General features: G+C 24.6%; 1 protein-coding gene and 15 pseudogenes across 16 annotated transcripts; 7 read left to right on the forward strand and 9 right to left on the reverse strand.

The window, feature by feature from the left end:
• Window positions 1–19,506: 19,506 nt before the first annotated feature.
• Window positions 19,507–19,899, reverse strand: Bm18463 (annotated as a pseudogene). The gene has a single exon. A coding segment is annotated over exon 1 (393 nt).
• Window positions 19,900–20,986: 1,087 nt separating this feature from the next.
• On the reverse strand, window positions 20,987–21,202 carry Bm18464 (annotated as a pseudogene). The gene has a single exon. A coding segment is annotated over exon 1 (216 nt).
• A 1-nt stretch (window position 21,203) lies between these two features.
• Window positions 21,204–21,482, forward strand: Bm18465 (annotated as a pseudogene). The gene has a single exon. A coding segment is annotated over exon 1 (279 nt).
• Bm18466 lies at window positions 21,463–21,900 on the reverse strand (annotated as a pseudogene). The gene has a single exon. A coding segment is annotated over exon 1 (438 nt).
• Window positions 21,901–22,385: 485 nt separating this feature from the next.
• On the reverse strand, window positions 22,386–22,577 carry Bm18467 (annotated as a pseudogene). The gene has a single exon. A coding segment is annotated over exon 1 (192 nt).
• Window positions 22,571–23,137, forward strand: Bm18468 (annotated as a pseudogene). Its single transcript has one exon. A coding segment is annotated over exon 1 (567 nt).
• Bm17225 (Uncharacterized protein) lies at window positions 22,679–26,173 on the forward strand (the record flags this gene model as incomplete). The annotated part of the gene is made up of 2 exons (XM_043083025.1): window positions 22,679–22,960; window positions 26,003–26,173. 2 exons carry the CDS (start codon window positions 22,679–22,681, stop codon window positions 26,171–26,173), a joined length of 453 nt encoding a protein of 150 aa, XP_042938959.1.
• Window positions 23,144–23,290, forward strand: Bm18469 (annotated as a pseudogene). Its single transcript has one exon. A coding segment is annotated over exon 1 (147 nt).
• Bm18470 lies at window positions 23,506–23,853 on the reverse strand (annotated as a pseudogene). Its single transcript has one exon. A coding segment is annotated over exon 1 (348 nt).
• Window positions 23,882–24,190, reverse strand: Bm18471 (annotated as a pseudogene). Its single transcript has one exon. A coding segment is annotated over exon 1 (309 nt).
• On the reverse strand, window positions 24,480–24,815 carry Bm18472 (annotated as a pseudogene). Its single transcript has one exon. A coding segment is annotated over exon 1 (336 nt).
• On the forward strand, window positions 25,602–25,772 carry Bm18473 (annotated as a pseudogene). The gene has a single exon. A coding segment is annotated over exon 1 (171 nt).
• Bm18474 lies at window positions 25,994–26,212 on the forward strand (annotated as a pseudogene). Its single transcript has one exon. A coding segment is annotated over exon 1 (219 nt).
• A 111-nt stretch (window positions 26,213–26,323) lies between these two features.
• On the reverse strand, window positions 26,324–26,782 carry Bm18475 (annotated as a pseudogene). The gene has a single exon. A coding segment is annotated over exon 1 (459 nt).
• Window positions 26,783–26,915: 133 nt separating this feature from the next.
• Window positions 26,916–27,431, forward strand: Bm18476 (annotated as a pseudogene). Its single transcript has one exon. A coding segment is annotated over exon 1 (516 nt).
• A 7-nt stretch (window positions 27,432–27,438) lies between these two features.
• Window positions 27,439–27,489, reverse strand: Bm18477 (annotated as a pseudogene). The gene has a single exon. A coding segment is annotated over exon 1 (51 nt).
• Window positions 27,490–27,872: the final 383 nt, after the last annotated feature.

The following is a 27,872-nucleotide window of genomic DNA, read 5'->3' on the forward strand; positions in this document are numbered from 1 at the left end:
ATTTTGTGAAAATTCATTAATTTATTAGAATTTTGCATATTAATCTGCAAAATAAATTCTAGCAATATCAAAAAGTAATTTTAATTAAATGACAAAATATTGAAAAATTTCAATTCCTTAAAACAAACAGATATTTTGAACTTAATTGATTAATTTACATGCATTGCATAGATACTGGTCACAACATCGTGGTCATTTGATCAGCATAAATAATTAAATTTTAAAGTTTTGATTGAAATTTCACTTGTTAAAATAATAAAATTTTTAATTAGTCATAGAACTAACTCACAATTAATGCTAATTTTTAATTCAAATTTAAAATTGATTTTTGTGAAAATCCTATAATTTGTAAGGATTTTTGAGTAATAAACTGGGAAATGTTAGGGTTTTGTATATTAAACTATAAAATAAATGCCGGAATTGTCAAATTTAATTCAATTAAATGTTAGAATATTGAAAAATATCAATTCATAGAAAAAAATTAGATAATTGGAACTTAATTGATTATTTTTTATTCATTTCATGGATACTGGTCATTTGCGGTTGGTCATTTGGTCAGCATAAATAATAAAATAATCATTCAAAATTAGGTTTTAAACAATGTATTGTTTGCAAAATTATTTAAGTTTTTAGCTTGCCACTGTTCTAATTCATTCTTACAGTTAAAATTAATTTTTATTTCAAATTTAAATATCAAATTTTATGAAAACTCAATAATTTATTAGTGCTTTGCGTATTATACTATAAAAAAAATGCTGGAATTGTCAAAATTTAATTTAATTAAATGTTAGAATATTGAAAATATCAATTCATAAAAAAAATTAGATAATTTGAAATTAATTGATTATTTTTTATTCATTTCATGGATACTGGTCACATACATTGTGGTTATTTGACCAGCAAAAATAATAAAATCAAGTTTAGAAATTGAGTTCTGAATGATATTTTAGAAGCAAAATTAATTAAATTTTTAATTTTTCACGATTTTAATTCATTCTTACAATTAAAATTAATTTATATTTCAAATTTAAATAATACATTTACAAAAATCCCATAATTTATACGGGTATTTGCATTAAAATTTCACTTGTGAAAATAGTAAAATTTTTAATTAGTCATAGATCTAATTAATTTTTACAATTAATGCTAATTTTTCATTCAAATTTAAAATTGCTTTATGCGAAAATGCTATAATTTGTAAGAATTTTTGCATAATAAATTGGAAAAAAAACCCTGCTATTATCAAATTTAATCTTAATTAAATATTAAAATATTAAAAAATATTAAAACATTAAAAAAAATGGATATTTTGTACTTAATTGATTGAATTTTATGCGTTGCGTAGGTACTGGTCACATACATCGTGGTCATTTGACCAGCAAAAATAATAAAATAAACTTTAAAAATTAAGTTTTGATCAAAATTTTATTAGCAAAATTAATTAAATTTTTAATTTTTCACGATTTTAATTCATTCTTACAATTAAAATTAATTTATATTTCAAATTTAAATAATACATTTACAAAAATCCCATAATTTATACGGGTATTTGCATATAAAACTAGCTAAGAAGTTCTACTGTTATCAAAATTTAATTTCAAAGGATGTTAAAACTATTAAAAAATATCATTTAATAAAAAAAAATGATTATTATATACGCATAGTGCGGGAACTGGTCACATACATTGTGGTCATTTGACATCTTAAATAATGAAATAATGCTTAGGCTTAGGCTTAGGGTATACTTAGGCTTAGGCTTAAGCATTATTTCAAATCTAAAAATCAATTTTGGTGAAAATTTTATAATTTGCAACAGTTTTTGTATATTAAACGAGGAAATAATTTCTAGTTTTATCAATTTTGATTTTAATTAAATGTTAAAATATCGAAAATCATCAATTAATTAAAATAAAATGGATATTTTGAACTTAATTGATTAATTTGTGTGCATTGCATAGGTACTGGTCGCATACATTGTGGTCATTTGACCAGCATAAATATTTAAACAAACTTTTATAATTAAGTTTTAATCAATATTTGATTAGCAAAACGAATTCAATTTTAAATTAGTAACGGTTTTAATTCATTCTCACAATTATAATAAATTTTTGTTTCAAATATGAAATTTAGATTTTGTGAAAATTCATTAATTTATTAGAATTTTGCATATTAATCTGCAAAATAAATTCTAGCAATATCAAAAAGTAATTTTAATTAAATGACAAAATATTGAAAAATTTCAATTCCTTAAAACAAACAGATATTTTGAACTTAATTGATTAATTTACATGCATTGCATAGATACTGGTCACAACATCGTGGTCATTTGATCAGCATAAATAATTAAATTTTAAAGTTTTGATTGAAATTTCACTTGTTAAAATAATAAAATTTTTAATTAGTCATAGAACTAACTCACAATTAATGCTAATTTTTAATTCAAATTTAAAATTGATTTTTGTGAAAATCCTATAATTTGTAAGGATTTTTGAGTAATAAACTGGGAAATGTTAGGGTTTTGTATATTAAACTATAAAATAAATGCCGGAATTGTCAAAATTTAATTCAATTAAATGTTAGAATATTGAAAAATATCAATTCATAGAAAAAAATTAGATAATTGGAACTTAATTGATTATTTTTTATTCATTTCATGGATACTGGTCATTTGCGGTTGGTCATTTGGTCAGCATAAATAATAAAATAATCATTCAAAATTAGGTTTTAAACAATGTATTGTTTGCAAAATTATTTAAGTTTTTAGCTTGCCACTGTTCTAATTCATTCTTACAGTTAAAATTAATTTTTATTTCAAATTTAAATATCAAATTTTATGAAAACTCAATAATTTATTAGTGCTTTGCGTATTATACTATAAAAAAAATGCTGGAATTGTCAAAATTTAATTTAATTAAATGTTAGAATATTGAAAAATATCAATTCATAAAAAAAAATTAGATAATTTGAAATTAATTGATTATTTTTTATTCATTTCATGGATACTGGTCACATACATTGTGGTTATTTGACCAGCAAAAATAATAAAATCAAGTTTAGAAATTGAGTTCTGAATGATATTTTAGAAGCAAAATTAATTAAATTTTTAATTTTTCACGATTTTAATTCATTCTTACAATTAAAATTAATTTATATTTCAAATTTAAATAATACATTTACAAAAATCCCATAATTTATACGGGTATTTGCATTAAAATTTCACTTGTGAAAATAGTAAAATTTTTAATTAGTCATAGATCTAATTAATTTTTACAATTAATGCTAATTTTTCATTCAAATTTAAAATTGCTTTATGCGAAAATGCTATAATTTGTAAGAATTTTTGCATAATAAATTGGAAAAAAAACCCTGCTACTATCAAATTTAATCTTAATTAAATATTAAAATATTAAAAAATATTAAAACATTAAAAAAAATGGATATTTTGTACTTAATTGATTGAATTTTATGCGTTGCGTAGGTACTGGTCACATACATCGTGGTCATTTGACCAGCAAAAATAATAAAATAAACTTTAAAAATTAAGTTTTGATCAAAATTTTATTAGCAAAATTAATTAAATTTTTAATTTTTCACGATTTTAATTCATTCTTACAATTAAAATTAATTTATATTTCAAATTTAAATAATACATTTACAAAAATCCCATAATTTATACGGGTATTTGCATATAAAACTAGCTAAGAAGTTCTACTGTTATCAAAATTTAATTTCAAAGGATGTTAAAACTATTAAAAAATATCATTTAATAAAAAAAAAATGATTATTATATACGCATAGTGCGGGAACTGGTCACATACATTGTGGTCATTTGACATCTTAAATAATGAAATAATGCTTAGGCTTAGGCTTAGGGTATACTTAGGCTTAGGCTTAAGCATTATTTCAAATCTAAAAATCAATTTTGGTGAAAATTTTATAATTTGCAACAGTTTTTGTATATTAAACGAGGAAATAATTTCTAGTTTTATCAATTTTGATTTTAATTAAATGTTAAAATATCGAAAATCATCAATTAATTAAAATAAAATGGATATTTTGAACTTAATTGATTAATTTGTGTGCATTGCATAGGTACTGGTCGCATACATTGTGGTCATTTGACCAGCATAAATATTTAAACAAACTTTTATAATTAAGTTTTAATCAATATTTGATTAGCAAAACGAATTCAATTTTAAATTAGTAACGGTTTTAATTCATTCTCACAATTATAATAAATTTTTGTTTCAAATATGAAATTTAGATTTTGTGAAAATTCATTAATTTATTAGAATTTTGCATATTAATCTGCAAAATAAATTCTAGCAATATCAAAAAGTAATTTTAATTAAATGACAAAATATTGAAAAATTTCAATTCCTTAAAACAAACAGATATTTTGAACTTAATTGATTAATTTACATGCATTGCATAGATACTGGTCACAACATCGTGGTCATTTGATCAGCATAAATAATTAAATTTTAAAGTTTTGATTGAAATTTCACTTGTTAAAATAATAAAATTTTTAATTAGTCATAGAACTAACTCACAATTAATGCTAATTTTTAATTCAAATTTAAAATTGATTTTTGTGAAAATCCTATAATTTGTAAGGATTTTTGAGTAATAAACTGGGAAATGTTAGGGTTTTGTATATTAAACTATAAAATAAATGCCGGAATTGTCAAAATTTAATTCAATTAAATGTTAGAATATTGAAAAATATCAATTCATAGAAAAAAATTAGATAATTGGAACTTAATTGATTATTTTTTATTCATTTCATGGATACTGGTCATTTGCGGTTGGTCATTTGGTCAGCATAAATAATAAAATAATCATTCAAAATTAGGTTTTAAACAATGTATTGTTTGCAAAATTATTTAAGTTTTTAGCTTGCCACTGTTCTAATTCATTCTTACAGTTAAAATTAATTTTTATTTCAAATTTAAATATCAAATTTTATGAAAACTCAATAATTTATTAGTGCTTTGCGTATTATACTATAAAAAAAATGCTGGAATTGTCAAAATTTAATTTAATTAAATGTTAGAATATTGAAAAATATCAATTCATAAAAAAAAATTAGATAATTTGAAATTAATTGATTATTTTTTATTCATTTCATGGATACTGGTCACATACATTGTGGTTATTTGACCAGCAAAAATAATAAAATCAAGTTTAGAAATTGAGTTCTGAATGATATTTTAGAAGCAAAATTAATTAAATTTTTAATTTTTCACGATTTTAATTCATTCTTACAATTAAAATTAATTTATATTTCAAATTTAAATAATACATTTACAAAAATCCCATAATTTATACGGGTATTTGCATTAAAATTTCACTTGTGAAAATAGTAAAATTTTTAATTAGTCATAGATCTAATTAATTTTTACAATTAATGCTAATTTTTCATTCAAATTTAAAATTGCTTTATGCGAAAATGCTATAATTTGTAAGAATTTTTGCATAATAAATTGGAAAAAAAACCCTGCTACTATCAAATTTAATCTTAATTAAATATTAAAATATTAAAAAATATTAAAACATTAAAAAAAATGGATATTTTGTACTTAATTGATTGAATTTTATGCGTTGCGTAGGTACTGGTCACATACATCGTGGTCATTTGACCAGCAAAAATAATAAAATAAACTTTAAAAATTAAGTTTTGATCAAAATTTTATTAGCAAAATTAATTAAATTTTTAATTTTTCACGATTTTAATTCATTCTTACAATTAAAATTAATTTATATTTCAAATTTAAATAATACATTTACAAAAATCCCATAATTTATACGGGTATTTGCATATAAAACTAGCTAAGAAGTTCTACTGTTATCAAAATTTAATTTCAAAGGATGTTAAAACTATTAAAAAATATCATTTAATAAAAAAAAAATGATTATTATATACGCATAGTGCGGGAACTGGTCACATACATTGTGGTCATTTGACATCTTAAATAATGAAATAATGCTTAGGCTTAGGCTTAGGGTATACTTAGGCTTAGGCTTAAGCATTATTTCAAATCTAAAAATCAATTTTGGTGAAAATTTTATAATTTGCAACAGTTTTTGTATATTAAACGAGGAAATAATTTCTAGTTTTATCAATTTTGATTTTAATTAAATGTTAAAATATCGAAAATCATCAATTAATTAAAATAAAATGGATATTTTGAACTTAATTGATTAATTTGTGTGCATTGCATAGGTACTGGTCGCATACATTGTGGTCATTTGACCAGCATAAATATTTAAACAAACTTTTATAATTAAGTTTTAATCAATATTTGATTAGCAAAACGAATTCAATTTTAAATTAGTAACGGTTTTAATTCATTCTCACAATTATAATAAATTTTTGTTTCAAATATGAAATTTAGATTTTGTGAAAATTCATTAATTTATTAGAATTTTGCATATTAATCTGCAAAATAAATTCTAGCAATATCAAAAAGTAATTTTAATTAAATGACAAAATATTGAAAAATTTCAATTCCTTAAAACAAACAGATATTTTGAACTTAATTGATTAATTTACATGCATTGCATAGATACTGGTCACAACATCGTGGTCATTTGATCAGCATAAATAATTAAATTTTAAAGTTTTGATTGAAATTTCACTTGTTAAAATAATAAAATTTTTAATTAGTCATAGAACTAACTCACAATTAATGCTAATTTTTAATTCAAATTTAAAATTGATTTTTGTGAAAATCCTATAATTTGTAAGGATTTTTGAGTAATAAACTGGGAAATGTTAGGGTTTTGTATATTAAACTATAAAATAAATGCCGGAATTGTCAAAATTTAATTCAATTAAATGTTAGAATATTGAAAAATATCAATTCATAGAAAAAAATTAGATAATTGGAACTTAATTGATTATTTTTTATTCATTTCATGGATACTGGTCATTTGCGGTTGGTCATTTGGTCAGCATAAATAATAAAATAATCATTCAAAATTAGGTTTTAAACAATGTATTGTTTGCAAAATTATTTAAGTTTTTAGCTTGCCACTGTTCTAATTCATTCTTACAGTTAAAATTAATTTTTATTTCAAATTTAAATATCAAATTTTATGAAAACTCAATAATTTATTAGTGCTTTGCGTATTATACTATAAAAAAAATGCTGGAATTGTCAAAATTTAATTTAATTAAATGTTAGAATATTGAAAAATATCAATTCATAAAAAAAATTAGATAATTTGAAATTAATTGATTATTTTTTATTCATTTCATGGATACTGGTCACATACATTGTGGTTATTTGACCAGCAAAAATAATAAAATCAAGTTTAGAAATTGAGTTCTGAATGATATTTTAGAAGCAAAATTAATTAAATTTTTAATTTTTCACGATTTTAATTCATTCTTACAATTAAAATTAATTTATATTTCAAATTTAAATAATACATTTACAAAAATCCCATAATTTATACGGGTATTTGCATTAAAATTTCACTTGTGAAAATAGTAAAATTTTTAATTAGTCATAGATCTAATTAATTTTTACAATTAATGCTAATTTTTCATTCAAATTTAAAATTGCTTTATGCGAAAATGCTATAATTTGTAAGAATTTTTGCATAATAAATTGGAAAAAAAACCCTGCTATTATCAAATTTAATCTTAATTAAATATTAAAATATTAAAAAATATTAAAACATTAAAAAAAATGGATATTTTGTACTTAATTGATTGAATTTTATGCGTTGCGTAGGTACTGGTCACATACATCGTGGTCATTTGACCAGCAAAAATAATAAAATAAACTTTAAAAATTAAGTTTTGATCAAAATTTTATTAGCAAAATTAATTAAATTTTTAATTTTTCACGATTTTAATTCATTCTTACAATTAAAATTAATTTATATTTCAAATTTAAATAATACATTTACAAAAATCCCATAATTTATACGGGTATTTGCATATAAAACTAGCTAAGAAGTTCTACTGTTATCAAAATTTAATTTCAAAGGATGTTAAAACTATTAAAAAATATCATTTAATAAAAAAAAAATGATTATTATATACGCATAGTGCGGGAACTGGTCACATACATTGTGGTCATTTGACATCTTAAATAATGAAATAATGCTTAGGCTTAGGCTTAGGGTATACTTAGGCTTAGGCTTAAGCATTATTTCAAATCTAAAAATCAATTTTGGTGAAAATTTTATAATTTGCAACAGTTTTTGTATATTAAACGAGGAAATAATTTCTAGTTTTATCAATTTTGATTTTAATTAAATGTTAAAATATCGAAAATCATCAATTAATTAAAATAAAATGGATATTTTGAACTTAATTGATTAATTTGTGTGCATTGCATAGGTACTGGTCGCATACATTGTGGTCATTTGACCAGCATAAATATTTAAACAAACTTTTATAATTAAGTTTTAATCAATATTTGATTAGCAAAACGAATTCAATTTTAAATTAGTAACGGTTTTAATTCATTCTCACAATTATAATAAATTTTTGTTTCAAATATGAAATTTAGATTTTGTGAAAATTCATTAATTTATTAGAATTTTGCATATTAATCTGCAAAATAAATTCTAGCAATATCAAAAAGTAATTTTAATTAAATGACAAAATATTGAAAAATTTCAATTCCTTAAAACAAACAGATATTTTGAACTTAATTGATTAATTTACATGCATTGCATAGATACTGGTCACAACATCGTGGTCATTTGATCAGCATAAATAATTAAATTTTAAAGTTTTGATTGAAATTTCACTTGTTAAAATAATAAAATTTTTAATTAGTCATAGAACTAACTCACAATTAATGCTAATTTTTAATTCAAATTTAAAATTGATTTTTGTGAAAATCCTATAATTTGTAAGGATTTTTGAGTAATAAACTGGGAAATGTTAGGGTTTTGTATATTAAACTATAAAATAAATGCCGGAATTGTCAAAATTTAATTCAATTAAATGTTAGAATATTGAAAAATATCAATTCATAGAAAAAAATTAGATAATTGGAACTTAATTGATTATTTTTTATTCATTTCATGGATACTGGTCATTTGCGGTTGGTCATTTGGTCAGCATAAATAATAAAATAATCATTCAAAATTAGGTTTTAAACAATGTATTGTTTGCAAAATTATTTAAGTTTTTAGCTTGCCACTGTTCTAATTCATTCTTACAGTTAAAATTAATTTTTATTTCAAATTTAAATATCAAATTTTATGAAAACTCAATAATTTATTAGTGCTTTGCGTATTATACTATAAAAAAAATGCTGGAATTGTCAAAATTTAATTTAATTAAATGTTAGAATATTGAAAAATATCAATTCATAAAAAAAAATTAGATAATTTGAAATTAATTGATTATTTTTTATTCATTTCATGGATACTGGTCACATACATTGTGGTTATTTGACCAGCAAAAATAATAAAATCAAGTTTAGAAATTGAGTTCTGAATGATATTTTAGAAGCAAAATTAATTAAATTTTTAATTTTTCACGATTTTAATTCATTCTTACAATTAAAATTAATTTATATTTCAAATTTAAATAATACATTTACAAAAATCCCATAATTTATACGGGTATTTGCATTAAAATTTCACTTGTGAAAATAGTAAAATTTTTAATTAGTCATAGATCTAATTAATTTTTACAATTAATGCTAATTTTTCATTCAAATTTAAAATTGCTTTATGCGAAAATGCTATAATTTGTAAGAATTTTTGCATAATAAATTGGAAAAAAAACCCTGCTACTATCAAATTTAATCTTAATTAAATATTAAAATATTAAAAAATATTAAAACATTAAAAAAAATGGATATTTTGTACTTAATTGATTGAATTTTATGCGTTGCGTAGGTACTGGTCACATACATCGTGGTCATTTGACCAGCAAAAATAATAAAATAAACTTTAAAAATTAAGTTTTGATCAAAATTTTATTAGCAAAATTAATTAAATTTTTAATTTTTCACGATTTTAATTCATTCTTACAATTAAAATTAATTTATATTTCAAATTTAAATAATACATTTACAAAAATCCCATAATTTATACGGGTATTTGCATATAAAACTAGCTAAGAAGTTCTACTGTTATCAAAATTTAATTTCAAAGGATGTTAAAACTATTAAAAAATATCATTTAATAAAAAAAAAATGATTATTATATACGCATAGTGCGGGAACTGGTCACATACATTGTGGTCATTTGACATCTTAAATAATGAAATAATGCTTAGGCTTAGGCTTAGGGTATACTTAGGCTTAGGCTTAAGCATTATTTCAAATCTAAAAATCAATTTTGGTGAAAATTTTATAATTTGCAACAGTTTTTGTATATTAAACGAGGAAATAATTTCTAGTTTTATCAATTTTGATTTTAATTAAATGTTAAAATATCGAAAATCATCAATTAATTAAAATAAAATGGATATTTTGAACTTAATTGATTAATTTGTGTGCATTGCATAGGTACTGGTCGCATACATTGTGGTCATTTGACCAGCATAAATATTTAAACAAACTTTTATAATTAAGTTTTAATCAATATTTGATTAGCAAAACGAATTCAATTTTAAATTAGTAACGGTTTTAATTCATTCTCACAATTATAATAAATTTTTGTTTCAAATATGAAATTTAGATTTTGTGAAAATTCATTAATTTATTAGAATTTTGCATATTAATCTGCAAAATAAATTCTAGCAATATCAAAAAGTAATTTTAATTAAATGACAAAATATTGAAAAATTTCAATTCCTTAAAACAAACAGATATTTTGAACTTAATTGATTAATTTACATGCATTGCATAGATACTGGTCACAACATCGTGGTCATTTGATCAGCATAAATAATTAAATTTTAAAGTTTTGATTGAAATTTCACTTGTTAAAATAATAAAATTTTTAATTAGTCATAGAACTAACTCACAATTAATGCTAATTTTTAATTCAAATTTAAAATTGATTTTTGTGAAAATCCTATAATTTGTAAGGATTTTTGAGTAATAAACTGGGAAATGTTAGGGTTTTGTATATTAAACTATAAAATAAATGCCGGAATTGTCAAAATTTAATTCAATTAAATGTTAGAATATTGAAAAATATCAATTCATAGAAAAAAATTAGATAATTGGAACTTAATTGATTATTTTTTATTCATTTCATGGATACTGGTCATTTGCGGTTGGTCATTTGGTCAGCATAAATAATAAAATAATCATTCAAAATTAGGTTTTAAACAATGTATTGTTTGCAAAATTATTTAAGTTTTTAGCTTGCCACTGTTCTAATTCATTCTTACAGTTAAAATTAATTTTTATTTCAAATTTAAATATCAAATTTTATGAAAACTCAATAATTTATTAGTGCTTTGCGTATTATACTATAAAAAAAATGCTGGAATTGTCAAAATTTAATTTAATTAAATGTTAGAATATTGAAAAATATCAATTCATAAAAAAAAATTAGATAATTTGAAATTAATTGATTATTTTTTATTCATTTCATGGATACTGGTCACATACATTGTGGTTATTTGACCAGCAAAAATAATAAAATCAAGTTTAGAAATTGAGTTCTGAATGATATTTTAGAAGCAAAATTAATTAAATTTTTAATTTTTCACGATTTTAATTCATTCTTACAATTAAAATTAATTTATATTTCAAATTTAAATAATACATTTACAAAAATCCCATAATTTATACGGGTATTTGCATTAAAATTTCACTTGTGAAAATAGTAAAATTTTTAATTAGTCATAGATCTAATTAATTTTTACAATTAATGCTAATTTTTCATTCAAATTTAAAATTGCTTTATGCGAAAATGCTATAATTTGTAAGAATTTTTGCATAATAAATTGGAAAAAAAACCCTGCTACTTATCAAATTTAATCTTAATTAAATATTAAAATATTAAAAAATATTAAAACATTAAAAAAAATGGATATTTTGTACTTAATTGATTGAATTTTATGCGTTGCGTAGGTACTGGTCACATACATCGTGGTCATTTGACCAGCAAAAATAATAAAATAAACTTTAAAAATTAAGTTTTGATCAAAATTTTATTAGCAAAATTAATTAAATTTTTAATTTTTCACGATTTTAATTCATTCTTACAATTAAAATTAATTTATATTTCAAATTTAAATAATACATTTACAAAAATCCCATAATTTATACGGGTATTTGCATATAAAACTAGCTAAGAAGTTCTACTGTTATCAAAATTTAATTTCAAAGGATGTTAAAACTATTAAAAAATATCATTTAATAAAAAAAAATGATTATTATATACGCATAGTGCGGGAACTGGTCACATACATTGTGGTCATTTGACATCTTAAATAATGAAATAATGCTTAGGCTTAGGCTTAGGGTATACTTAGGCTTAGGCTTAAGCATTATTTCAAATCTAAAAATCAATTTTGGTGAAAATTTTATAATTTGCAACAGTTTTTGTATATTAAACGAGGAAATAATTTCTAGTTTTATCAATTTTGATTTTAATTAAATGTTAAAATATCGAAAATCATCAATTAATTAAAATAAAATGGATATTTTGAACTTAATTGATTAATTTGTGTGCATTGCATAGGTACTGGTCGCATACATTGTGGTCATTTGACCAGCATAAATATTTAAACAAACTTTTATAATTAAGTTTTAATCAATATTTGATTAGCAAAACGAATTCAATTTTAAATTAGTAACGGTTTTAATTCATTCTCACAATTATAATAAATTTTTGTTTCAAATATGAAATTTAGATTTTGTGAAAATTCATTAATTTATTAGAATTTTGCATATTAATCTGCAAAATAAATTCTAGCAATATCAAAAAGTAATTTTAATTAAATGACAAAATATTGAAAAATTTCAATTCCTTAAAACAAACAGATATTTTGAACTTAATTGATTAATTTACATGCATTGCATAGATACTGGTCACAACATCGTGGTCATTTGATCAGCATAAATAATTAAATTTTAAAGTTTTGATTGAAATTTCACTTGTTAAAATAATAAAATTTTTAATTAGTCATAGAACTAACTCACAATTAATGCTAATTTTTAATTCAAATTTAAAATTGATTTTTGTGAAAATCCTATAATTTGTAAGGATTTTTGAGTAATAAACTGGGAAATGTTAGGGTTTTGTATATTAAACTATAAAATAAATGCCGGAATTGTCAAAATTTAATTCAATTAAATGTTAGAATATTGAAAAATATCAATTCATAGAAAAAAATTAGATAATTGGAACTTAATTGATTATTTTTTATTCATTTCATGGATACTGGTCATTTGCGGTTGGTCATTTGGTCAGCATAAATAATAAAATAATCATTCAAAATTAGGTTTTAAACAATGTATTGTTTGCAAAATTATTTAAGTTTTTAGCTTGCCACTGTTCTAATTCATTCTTACAGTTAAAATTAATTTTTATTTCAAATTTAAATATCAAATTTTATGAAAACTCAATAATTTATTAGTGCTTTGCGTATTATACTATAAAAAAAATGCTGGAATTGTCAAAATTTAATTTAATTAAATGTTAGAATATTGAAAAATATCAATTCATAAAAAAAAATTAGATAATTTGAAATTAATTGATTATTTTTTATTCATTTCATGGATACTGGTCACATACATTGTGGTTATTTGACCAGCAAAAATAATAAAATCAAGTTTAGAAATTGAGTTCTGAATGATATTTTAGAAGCAAAATTAATTAAATTTTTAATTTTTCACGATTTTAATTCATTCTTACAATTAAAATTAATTTATATTTCAAATTTAAATAATACATTTACAAAAATCCCATAATTTATACGGGTATTTGCATTAAAATTTCACTTGTGAAAATAGTAAAATTTTTAATTAGTCATAGATCTAATTAATTTTTACAATTAATGCTAATTTTTCATTCAAATTTAAAATTGCTTTATGCGAAAATGCTATAATTTGTAAGAATTTTTGCATAATAAATTGGAAAAAAAACCCTGCTATTATCAAATTTAATCTTAATTAAATATTAAAATATTAAAAAATATTAAAACATTAAAAAAAATGGATATTTTGTACTTAATTGATTGAATTTTATGCGTTGCGTAGGTACTGGTTTTTTTAATTAAATGTTAGAATATTGAAAAATATCAATTCATAAAAAAAAATTAGATAATTTGAAATTAATTGATTATTTTTTATTCATTTCATGGATACTGGTCACATACATTGTGGTTATTTGACCAGCAAAAATAATAAAATCAAGTTTAGAAATTGAGTTCTGAATGATATTTTAGAAGCAAAATTAATTAAATTTTTAATTTTTCACGATTTTAATTCATTCTTACAATTAAAATTAATTTATATTTCAAATTTAAATAATACATTTACAAAAATCCCATAATTTATACGGGTATTTGCATATAAAACTAGCTAAGAAGTTCTACTGTTATCAAAATTTAATTTCAAAGGATGTTAAAACTATTAAAAAATATCATTTAATAAAAAAAAAATGATTATTATATACGCATAGTGCGGGAACTGGTCACATACATCGCGGTCATTTGACATCTTAAATAATAAAAAAATGCTTAGGCTTAGGCTTAAGCATTATTTCAAATCTAAAAATCAATTTTGGTGAAAATTTTATAATTTGCAAGAGTTATTGTATATTAAACGTGGAAATAACTTCTAGTTTTATCAATTTTGATTTTAATTAAATGTTAAAACTATTAAGAAATATCAATTCATTAAAAAAAAATAGTTATTTTGAAGTCAATTGATTAAATTTATGCATTGCATGGATAACGGTCAGTTACGGTGTGGTCAATTGACAACATAAATTTCAATAACTAAGCTTTTTTTAATATTTGAGAAGCAAAATTAATAAAATTTTTAATTTGTCGTAGATTTAATTCATTTCTGCAGCTAAAATTAATTTTTGTTTGAAAGCTTAAGATAGAATTTTATGAAAGTTTTATGATTTGCAATGAATCAAAACCTTTTTTGTATATTAGACTTTTTTCTATAATTTCTAGTAATATCAAATTTTACTTTAATTAAATGTTAAAACTGTTAAAAAATATATTATTCATTTAGATATTTTGAGCTTAATTGATTAATTTGTATGCATTGCACAGGTACTGGTCATCTACGGTTGCTCATTTGATCAGCATAAATAACTAAATAAACTTTAAAAATTAAGTTTCAATCAATATTCGACTAGCGAAATTGATTAAATTTTTAATTTATCACGGTTTTAATTCATCCTTACAATTCAAATTAATTTTTATTTCAAATTTAAATATCAAATTCTCTGAAAATTTAATGATTTATTAGAGTTTTGTATATTAAAAAGTAAAATGAATCCCTGTGTTGTCAAAATTTATTTTAATTAAATGTTAAAATATTATAAATATCAATTGTTTAAAAAAAAAAAATAGATAATTTGAGCTTAACTGATTAATTTATAAGCGTTCCATAGTACTAGTTATTTACGGTGTGGTCATTTGACAAACATTAATAATAAAATAAACTTTAAAAATTAAGTTTTAATTAATATTTGATAGGCAAAATTAACTAAAATTTTTAATTTATCACGGTTTTGATTCATTCTTACAATTGAAATCAATTCTTATTTCAAATTTTATGAAAATTCAATAATTTGTTAGGATTTTGTATATTAAACTATAAAATAAATTCTAGCAATATCAAAGAATCATTTTAATTAAATGTTGAAATATTAAAAAAAATCGAATCATTTAAAAAATTAGATAATTTGAACTTAATTGATTAATTTATAAGCGTTGCATAGGTACTGGTTAATCACGGTGTGGTCAATTGGTCAGCATAAAATATTAAAAAAAACTTTAAAAAAATAACTTTTAATCAATATTTTATTAGCAAAATTAATTAAATTCTTTGTTTGTCACTGTTTTATTTCATTCTTACAATTGTAATTAATTTATTTTCCAAATTTAAATACCATAATTTAAGAAAATTGTGCAATTTGTAAAAGTTTTTGCATAATAAACTATGAAATAAATGCCGGTGTTGTCAAATTTCAATTTAATTAAAATGTTAAAACTATTAAAAAATATCAATTCGTAAAGAAAATTTTGAGCTTAATTGACTAATTTATAAGCGTTGCATGGGTACTGGTCATTTATGGTGTGGTCAATTGGCAACATAAATAATAAAATAAACTTTAATAATTAAGCTTTAATCAATTTTTTATTAGCAAAATTAATTAAATTTTTAATTAATGACGGCTTTAATTCATTCTTACAGTTAGAATTAATTTTTATTTCTATTTTAAGTATCAAAATATAGGAAATTTGTACAATTTTGCGAAATGAATACATGTATTGTCAGATATTATTTTAATTAAATGTTAAAATATTTATAAATATCAATTCTTAAAAAAAAAAAAAAAAAAAAAAAAAAAAAAAAAAAAAAAAAATGGATATTTTGAACTAAATTGATTAATTTGTGTGCATTGCATAGGTACTGGTCACATACATCGTGGTCATTTGATCAGCATAAATAATTATATAAACTTTAAGAATTGAGTTTTGATTAAAATTTCACTCGCGAAAATAATAAAATTTTTAATTAGTCATAGATCTAATTCATTTTTACAATTAATGCTAATTTTTAATTTAAATTTAAAATTGATTTTTATGAAAATCCTATAATTTGTAAGAATTTTTGCATAATAAACTGGAAAATAAACCCTACTATTATCAAATTTAATCTTAATTAAATGTTAAAAAATTAAGAAATATCAAAACATTAAAAAAATAGATATTTTGAACTTAATTAATTTATAAGCGTTGAATAGTACTGGTCACATACATCGCGGTCATTTGACATTTTAAATAATAAAAAAATGCTTAGGCTTAGGCTTAGGGTGTACTTAGGCTTAGGCTTAAGCATTATTTCAAATCTAAAAATCAATTTTGGTGAAAATTTTATAATTTGCAAGAGTTATTGTATATTAAACGTGGAAATAACTTCTAGTTTTATCAATTTTGATTTTAATTAAATGTTAAAATATCGAAAATTATCAATTAATTAAAAAAAAATGGATATTTTGAACTTAATTGATTAATTTGTGTGCATTGCATAGGTACTGATCGCATACATTGTGATCATTTGAACAGCAAAAATAATAAAATCAAGTTTAGAAATTGAGTTCTGAATGATATTTTAGGAGGAAAATTAATTAAATTTTTAATTTGCCACTGTTCTAATTCATTCTTACAATTGAAATTAATTTTTATTTCAAATTTAAATATCAAATTTTATGAAAATTCAATAATTTGTCAGAGTTTTGTATATTAAACTATAAAATAAATTCTAGCAATATCAAAAACTCATTTTATTTAAATGTTAAAATATTAAAAAAAAAATCAAATCATTAAAAAAATTAGATAATTTGAACTTGATTGATTAATTTATAAGCGTTGCATGGGTACTGGTCATTTATGGTGTGGTCAATTGGCAACATAAATAATAAAATAAACTTTAGAAATTAAGTTTTAATCAATATTTTATTAGCAAAATTAATTAAATTTTTAATTAATGACGGCTTTAATTCATTCTTACAGTTAGAATTAATTTTTATTTCTATTTTAAGTATCAAAATATAGGAAATTTGTACAATTTTGCGAAATGAATACATGTATTGTCAGATATTATTTTAATTAAATGTTAAAATATTTATAAATATCAATTCTTAAAAAAAAAAAAATGGATATTTTGAACTAAATTGATTAATTTGTGTGCATTGCATAGGTACTGGTCACATACATCGTGGTCATTTGATCAGCATAAATAATTATATAAACTTTAAGAATTGAGTTTTGATTAAAATTTCACTCGCGAAAATAATAAAATTTTTAATTAGTCATAGATCTAATTCATTTTTACAATTAATGCTAATTTTTAATTTAAATTTAAAATTGATTTTTATGAAAATCCTATAATTTGTAAGAATTTTTGCATAATAAACTGGAAAATAAACCCTACTATTATCAAATTTAATCTTAATTAAATGTTAAAAAATTAAGAAATATCAAAACATTAAAAAAATAGATATTTTGAACTTAATTAATTTATAAGCGTTGAATAGTACTGGTCACATACATCGCGGTCATTTGACATTTTAAATAATAAAAAAATGCTTAGGCTTAGGCTTAGGCTTAAGCATTATTTCAAATCTAAAAATCAATTTTGGTGAAAATTTTATAATTTGCAAGAGTTATTGTATATTAAACGTGGAAATAACTTCTAGTTTTATCAATTTTGATTTTAATTAAATGTTAAAATATCGAAAATTATCAATTAATTAAAAAAAATGGATATTTTGAACTTAATTGATTAATCTGTGTGCATTGCATAGGTACTGATCGCATACATTGTGATCATTTGAACAGCAAAAATAATAAAATCAAGTTTAGAAATTGAGTTCTGAATGATATTTTAGGAGGAAAATTAATTAAATTTTTAATTTGCCACTGTTCTAATTCATTCTTACAATTGAAATTAATTTTTATTTCAAATTTAAATATCAAATTTTATGAAAATTCAATAATTTGTCAGAGTTTTGTATATTAAACTATAAAATAAATTCTAGCAATATCAAAAACTCATTTTATTTAAATGTTAAAATATTAAAAAAAAATCAAATCATTAAAAAAATTAGATAATTTGAACTTGATTGATTAATTTATAAGCGTTGCATAGGTACTGGTTAATCACGGTGTGGTCAATTGGTCAGCATAAAATATTAAAAAAAACTTTAAAAAATAACTTTTAATCAATATTTTATTAGCAAAATTAATTAAATTCTTTGTTTGTCACTGTTTTATTTCATTCTTACAATTGTAATTAATTTATTTTCCAAATTTAAATACCATAATTTAAGAAAATTGTGCAATTTGTAAAAGTTTTTGCATAATAAACTATGAAATAAATGCCGGTGTTGTCAAATTTCAATTTAATTAAAATGTTAAAACTATTAAAAGATATCAATTCGTAAAGAAAATTTTGAGCTTAATTGACTAATTTATAAGCGTTGCATGGGTACTGGTCATTTATGGTGTGGTCAATTGGCAACATAAATAATAAAATAAACTTTAATAATTAAGCTTTAATCAATTTTTTATTAGCAAAATTAATTAAATTTTTAATTAATGATGGCTTTAATTCATTCTTACAGTTAGAATTAATTTTTATTTCTATTTTAAGTATCAAAATATAGGAAATTTGTACAATTTTGCGAAATGAATACATGTATTGTCAGAAATTATTTTAATTAAATGTTAAAATATTTATAAATATCAATTCTTAAAAAAAAAAAAAAAAAAATGGATATTTTGAACTTAATTGATTAATTTGTGTGCATTGCATAGGTAGTGGTTGCATACATTGTGGTCATTTGGCCAGTGTAATTATTAAAATAAGTTTTAATAATTTTAAATATCAATGGACTAAATTTATCTGCCTTCTCTAAAGGAGAGGGAAGATTCACTTTATTGAAAATGAAGTGCAGATTCTCAACACTGTTGATCCTTGCATTAACTTTGACCTTTACAATGAGTTTCTCTTTTATGTATGGTTGAATAAACTCAGTAAATTTCCTGCATGTTCCAATCATTCTTTCCGTTGAGTTTCACACATGATTGTACCTTGTAAATGAGCTAGTTATAGACATCTTTGATAAATTTGATGACCACCGAACCAAAAGTAAAACTAAACCATAACAGAAATCAGATATAGGTGCTGATAAGAAGTATGCATGGTGTGACATAAAACCTATTTGCTGCAAGCATAATGAGCCAAGTTCAATCTGCTTTGAGTAGTAATCTTCTGTGTATTAGTAACCTTGTCTTTCTTCTGTTTTTCAATTATTCTATCTATATTGTCGCTGAAAAATTTGCCTAACTTAGGAAATATTTCTTTTGCTGCGATTTTATAGAAACTACTGCACGAATGAGTTTGACTAAGTCAGCAAAAAAAAAAAAAAAAAAAAAAAAGTTCTTTTAGTTTTTCTAAGCTACTGGGTTCAGATTGAGATAGCCTCCGTAAATTTTGGCACTCAGTTTTAACTTTGGACAAAGGATTTTACGGTCAATGGAAATAGCACTGTTGCTTTTATGCATCCTCTCTATTAACTTTAGCTGTCAACTATCACCTTTCTTTTTGTTACTAGGAGTACGTGTTTATGCTAATGATTCTTTTATTATATTGTGGGAGATAGTCTCATGTCTAATTTCTTCTAGAAGACCCATTTGTTCAACTTGATCTTCTACGTTTAGTTGACTCTGATCTAGTACTTATAGCGTATTCTCAGTATTCTTCAATCTATGTAATACTTTTTATAGAAACTTGTAAAATTTCGTATTTGTTCATTTTTTTTTTTAGAAAATATCTGTTTAATATCGTAACAGATTAATAATAATGTTAAAAGTATATTTACTTAAAGCACAATAAAAAATTGTGCCTTTACCGGATTTTTCTACTGAAAATCTAGCATTTTATTAGAAAATTAAATTGTAAGACTGTAGAAAAGGTATTCAGTGTTTATTTTTCTTGACTGTAATGCAATATAGAGAGATTATTAAGTACTAAAATTAAAGTTACGCACTATTTTAAAATTTATGGAGGTTTCGTAATGCACTGCTTAGACCTGGTTGTTTTGATCCACACATTACTATTTGTTTGCCCGATATAAAGAGGATATTTAATACATATATAAAGAAGATATCAATAGCACCAGTGAGGGACACCTGGTTTTGGGGGGGGGGGGGGGGGGGAGAAGGGGAGGGGGTAGTGACCTAGTAAATTTAGTGAATGAAAGAGCAGAAATAAGAAGACTGTTACTATGGGTAGCTTTGAATATGCACGTAATGATGGGCTGGAAAGACGGTCTCTAGTGACGACTCTGAGAGGATCCGAATACCAAAAGCTATTGTGCAACAGTCGAACTCAGAGTCTTCAAATGGCAAACTTTCTGCGTTTGCACACACCCAATTAAAATTAAGCTGATTTGAGTTTATGGCTTTATTACGTCCTCTACTTAGCATGTTTTGATTTATATCACATACTGTAACCTGAACACTCGGCTCTCTTCTTACTATTCTTATTGCTATGTCTCCCAATTTTGACGACTTGGTGTCTTTGCCAGGAGTTGGGAGAAAGAGTGCTAATGTATTTTTAAATTCGGGACTTGGCATTCCAACATTGGCAGTTGATACTCATGTTTTTAGAGTGAGCAATAAAATTGGCCTTGTGAAAGAAAAAGACGTGTTCAAAACAGAGAAATCTCTTTTAAATGTAGTTCCAAAAAAATACCTACTCTATGCTCATCACTGGCCAGTTTTACATGGTAGATATGTTTGCAAAGCACAAAAACCCTCGTGTAAAACATGCATCCTGTTGATAATTCAAGCCAGCCAATAGCATACTCCCCATTTTGTTTAACTATGGACGCAAGATCATTGCTGTTTTTATTCTCTAATAGCGAATCTTCAACAATTGTTCCTGGAGTTACAATTTGCACTACATCACGTTTTACTATAGATTTATAGCCCCTGCTTTTTGCTTCATCAGCAGTTTCTAACTGATCGCAGATTGCTACTTTGAATCCTAAATCTATTAACTTATGAAGGTAAGATTCACTACTATGCGCTGGAACTCCACACATTGGTACCTCTTGCCCATACAAATTACCTCTCTTAGTTAGTACTATATTCAGCAACTTCGCAGCTTTAATAGCATCATCAAAAAACAACTCATAAAAATCTCCCAGCCTATAAAATAACAGATGATCCTGATATTGAGCTTTTAGGTTCAAATATTGCTCCATCAAAGGAGTATTTTTTTCTCTTACGAAGTTCATAACATTTTTAAATACGTTGCGTTAGCAATAGCTTCAACTTTATTATATGGATAACATAGAATTTACATAGGAATACTTTATACTATGCAAAGGCAATACTACTATTTTTTTAGAAAATTGTGCATATGCAATAGATCTGTGGTAGCCTCTTCTATAAGCCATAACTTATAACTAAAATTATATAGAATTTTGGCTTTTTGAAAAGCCCAAACTGCCATTTGCGGAAGGTATACATGTAATCTTTTTGCCAAATTGAATCACAGCGTAGAAATAGCAACCAGAGAAAAAAAACAGAAACCCTTGCCTATTTCTATCTTTGGGCAAAATTCCCTATTTTATTGTGAAATGGTGTACCTTTGAATTGTATAGCAAACTGAAAATACTTTTTTAATATTTTTATCAACAAATTAAGTAATTTACATATTATTCGCTAGTAGACAAAATTGTTCAACAGTTAAGTTTTTTGGACGTTCCCCTATTAACTCTGGCGATTTTAAATCACCGAAGTTACATGCTATATCGTAGTCATAGCCAATCTTCATCTCACTTCCCTCTCCAGCGACAACAGAGACCTGATTAGCAAAGGTTGATTTACTAAATGAGCCGATAAAACCAGAAACAGTAGAAGGAATTCAATATTTGCAATGAAAGACACCCAGTTGTTGAAGTTAACGATAAGTTCATTGCAAATAGCATCAATTTGTCTGGTATACATCTAATTACTGGCCCTAATATGGCTGAAAAAAGCACTTTCTTGAGGCAAAACGCTCTCATTGCAATTTTAGCTCATATGGATTCATTTGTGCCAGCAGATAGTGCACATATTGGAGTGAATGATAAGATATTCAGCAGGGTTGGCGCAACGGATAATATAACGGCTGGTTATTCCACCTTCATGGTGGAGATGATTGAAACAGCAACCATAGTCAACCAAGCAACAGACCGTTCCTTGGTAATACTTGATGAAATTGGTAGAGGAACAGGAGTGTATGATGGCTTATCTATTGCTCAGGCGGTAATTGAACATATTCACAATGTAAATAAGTGCCGCGCTATCTCTGCAACTCATTATACTAAAATAAGCAAATACTTGAAAAGTGTCAAGTGTTTCTGTGTGAGAATAAAAGAATGGAAAGAGGAGGTGATCTTTCTACATGAAGTAGTTGAGGGCGTTGCAGATGAGTCATATGGAACACTCGATGCTAGTACACATAGGGAAGCATTATTGCTGCTTAAGGAAAGCTCCAATGATTTGATATATAAACACAAAGTTATGAAACAAGCATTCTTTTCTTCAGCGGACAATCGTAGTTTTAGTCAGAGCAAATTGAACATTGAAAATTATTTACTAAAAAAAAAAAAATAAAATTGATGTGGAAAACGAATGAATTACTTTGCGAAGTGTAAAGTAAGTTTAATTGAAAAGATAAATAAAATAATCTCTAATATGGTAATAACTACAGCCAGTGCAGTAGCAGAGGTTGAACGAATGTCTATTTTGTTGAGCCAAGTAAAGCATGAAACTCTACTAACAATGCAAGTTCTAAACGAGCATAAGCCCCATTCTAATGCACCTTTACACCACTCATGGATAAAACCTACAGTAAGTATTGCAAGAAATATCATCATAGACCAAAATCCACAATAGCTTATTTTAGATAAAGAAATAGCGCAAGGAAAAAGAAAAGCAATTTCTAAGTCAAATATCATAAATAATACTGAAACTAAATAAAACTTAATGTCAAAATTTTTTCTTGCTCTTGATAAAGGGTTAAAACCGCACTCATATGTAGAAAGTTTTTCACTATCTGGTTTGCTTATTGCAAGAAACATAGGCAATACACCCAAAGCAAGAGATAGTATAATTGACACGCAGATAAAAATTGCTATAGCTAAATATTCACTCATTTAATAAAACTCGTAGAAAGCAACACTACAAATTTACATGCTTTCCTAATCTTTTATCACCTAAAATATCCATATGAAAGTGCGGCACAACTTGTTCCCCGTTTCACCGCAGTTAGTAACTAATCTATATCCTGTTTTTTTCTAGGTTATATTTATAAGTTATCTCTCTTACAGTTTTAAAGAAGCCTACTATTTCCTCCGCAGAAGCTTTAAAAATAAAATCATCATATGAAATATATTGACTTTTCGTTACAACTAAAATGTGAAATGGTGCATCAGGATACTTATCGTAAAATGCCAAGACATCCTCATCCTCATAAACCTTCTTGCAACTCACCCCTTAATATTTGAGCAAAGATGTTATTGCTATCATAGTATTTATTGCACATGCTTTAGAGGCACGACCACCTTTTTCTCTTCCTGGGTTCAGAATAGGTGTAGATGAAGGGCTCTCCATTTTACTGTTAGAGACATCTCCTTCAAAGCGTAGCCTTCTGCCCTTTATGTCCCCTACCAGATGTTTTACCTTTACCACAACCAATACCTCTAACTATTAATTTAGGCTTTTTTTTCTTCAATAATTCAGTAAATATAGAGTTTAACTTTATAACATTATTCATACTTTACCTGTTTCCGACTACCTCGCCAATCTTTTTACTTCTTTTGCTCGCTACTTGACGAGGAGATAACATATTATCAAAGACCTGTACATATAATACTGCACATATAACGTTATGAGGATTATTCGATCTAGTAGATTTAGCTACTACATCTTTTATGCCCAACACCTCAAAAACCGACCCAATCGATCCCGCAGCAATAATGCCTGTTCCAGCTCTAGCTGCTCTTAAAACTATTTCACCAGAGCAAAATTTAGCCTTAATATCATGGTGCAAAGTTCTACCTTCACGTAAATACACTCTAATCACCGATTTTTTTGCAGCATTTACAGCTTTTATCCTCCTATAGGAGAAATTAATGCAAAGCATTACTTATAAATTCTTTTACAGTTTCATAATTATTAGTTTCGCAGCGGTTGTAACATAATTCACTATTTTCTTTTGGTATTTTTATGTTAACTGTAAAATTCTTTTCTTGAGAAAGGCAGCTAACAAGCAGTTGTTGTCAGTAAATCTTCAGCTACAAATATTTAAGAAATCCACCAAGTAAGAAAAAGACAAAAGAAGCCCTAGTTAATATCTATTTAAAAACACTAGCGTTTTTTTATGTTTTAAATACTTAATAATCGCGACTTAGTTGTTTTTTATTGCAACTAACCTTTAGTCATAAATGTTTTAGAAATTTACTAGGCAAAAAAGGCAAAAGATATATTGTGGTAGATAGTATTTATTCTCTAATCCTGTAAATTAGCATATTATACTCCTAAACGCTTTATAAGCGAGTTTCAACTTATATAGGCAAAAAATTAGAAATATTGTGAAGACATAAGGTAATATAGTGCAAAAAATTAAACATAAGATGCTAACTATATAACACTTTATTATTTTAATCTGCACAGATTGAAGGTAACTTAATACCTCCAGTATCAGGATAAGGGGGCTAGCGAGGTTTGTTTTTTAATTGCATATTTTTTCTTAAGTAGTTAAATGGCCATTTTACAATGAATTTTGTCAGTAACCACACTAAGTTTCTTGGTTGCTATGCAATAAAGTTCAGCAGCTATATATAACTTGAATTTATTTATGGTGTGCATTATGAGGTTGTCTTTCTTAGATTCAAAAATTACTGTCTACTTTACTCCATGAGAAGATTATGCTCAGCAAGTAATTAATACAATAGATCAATCTGAGAAATCCATTTTGGTTCAATAATACAAATTTACTCTTGAGAAAGTGGCTAATTCTCTAGTTGAAGCAAAAAAACGTAGCGTTGATATTAAAATTATTCTAGATAAATCATAGCACATTCAAAACATAGTGTTATGCACAAGTTATTTGAAGAAGGAATACCAATTTGGATTGATTACAATCCAGAAATCGCTCATAATAGAATATTAATTATGATGACCACAAGGTTATTACAGGGTCGTCCAATCTCAGTGATACAGCTGAAGAAAGAAATGCTGAAAAATTACTAACTATTGCGAGTGGGCGGTGCTGGTGGGAAAGCTGTGAACAACATGATCCAGTCTAATTTGCAAGGAGTGAATTTTGTTGTAGCAAATACCGATGCTGAAGCACTAGAAAAATCATTATGTGATAAGAAAATTCAGTTAGGTATTAATTTAACTAAGGGCCTTGGTGCTGGTGCTTTGCCTGATGTTGGCAAGGGTGCAGCAGAAGAGTCAATGATGAGATAGATTATGGAGCATATAAAAGATAGCCATATGCTTTTCATCACGGTAGGGAGAGTGGTGGCACTGGAACAGGCGCAGCGCCAGTAATCGAAAAAGCAACAAGAGAGGCAAGAGCTGGAGTTAAGGATAAAGCGTCAAAAGAAAAAAAGATATTGACTGTTGGAGTTGTAACCAAACCATATTCCCTTTAAGTTCACTTAAAATTCTTTCTAGCGCCAAAAGATCGACAATACCCCCCTGATTGACGGGTATTATATGTGGATTGCACGCAGAATTAAGAATTGAGGGATGTTCTACAGCTGAAATCACATGTTGAAAGCCTGCTATCCCTTTCATAACAAGACTATTTGCTTCAGTTGCACCAGACGTAAAAACTATTTCCTTATTACTTGGAACGCCAATAGCACTACGAATGTTATCCCTTGCATCCTGAAGAATCCTTCTTGCTTCTTGTCCCTTTCTATGTAACGATGAAGGATTCAAAACCTGTTTTGATAGGACTTCAAGTATACTCTATTTTACACTGTCACTAACTGGAAAAGTTGCATTATAGTCAGCGTATATATAATCACTATTTTCTAAAGAAAATAAATTCAAATGTTCATTTGCCACTTAATTAGCCTACTATTAACTATATATTAGCTTTAACACGGTAAAAAGCTTGTTGCAAAAACAGTAAAATTAATACATAATTAATATATGCACAATTTATATATCTGTTAACAGGTTTTCATTAGGAGCTGCCGTGGTAGAAGTTTTTTTAAATAATGCAACAAAAAAAAAAAAAAAAATAGAAGGTGAGTACCACCAGAGCAAAGAGACCAACGCACTAGTTGTGTTAATTTTACATCATCACCCTCAATATGGTGACAGTATGGATAGTAAAATGATACATAGTATATACACATCTTTTGTAGATAACAATTTTTCTGCATTGAAAATTAACTTCCGTGGTGTTGGAAATCCACTGGAACTTTCGATAAGGGTATAGGGGAGTTAACTGACGCCGCAATAGCCATTGATTGGCTTCAAGAACACAACCCTAGTAATGTTCCAATTTGGATCGTTGGTTTTTCCTTTGGAGCATGGGTAGCTATGCAACTGATAATGCGCAGACCTGAGATAGTAGGCTTTATTGCTTTTTCCTTCCAGCAACAAAGTATGATTTCTCTTTTCTCTCCCCTATCCGGTTCCTGGGCTTATCATACAAAGCAGTAATGACACAATTTCAGAAGAAAGTGATGTAACAGAATTAGCAAACTCGTTTACCTCAAATTGACATCCAAATCAGCTGGCAACTTCTTCACTATATCGTGTAAGTATGTGCTGAAACTTTTACTTCTCCTTCTGTTGACACATCTGCAGCAAGTGAAGCAAATATTGAAATATCAAGATCAGTAGCCATTAATTTTATGCTGCCATGTTGTGCTTTAATATTTATACACGCCAAGATATCTATTGCATTACGCCTTTCGACCACTCCACTTACTCTGGACAACGTACTTAAAAGACTTGCACGGCCTATGCTAAAACGCATTTGCTTACATACAGAACTTTGTTTTTTGATTTCTACATCTATACCCCCAACCTGTGACATTATCTATTCTTAAAAATATTTCAAATGATATCCACATTCTACGTAAAGTGAAGTGCTTATTTATATTTTTACCGGAAGAGTGGTTTTTATACTATGGTTTAGCCT

This window comes from Brugia malayi, assembly GCF_000002995.4.
Source record: "Brugia malayi strain FR3 genome assembly, contig: Bm_080, whole genome shotgun sequence".
Lineage (NCBI taxonomy): Eukaryota > Metazoa > Nematoda > Chromadorea > Rhabditida > Onchocercidae > Brugia > Brugia malayi.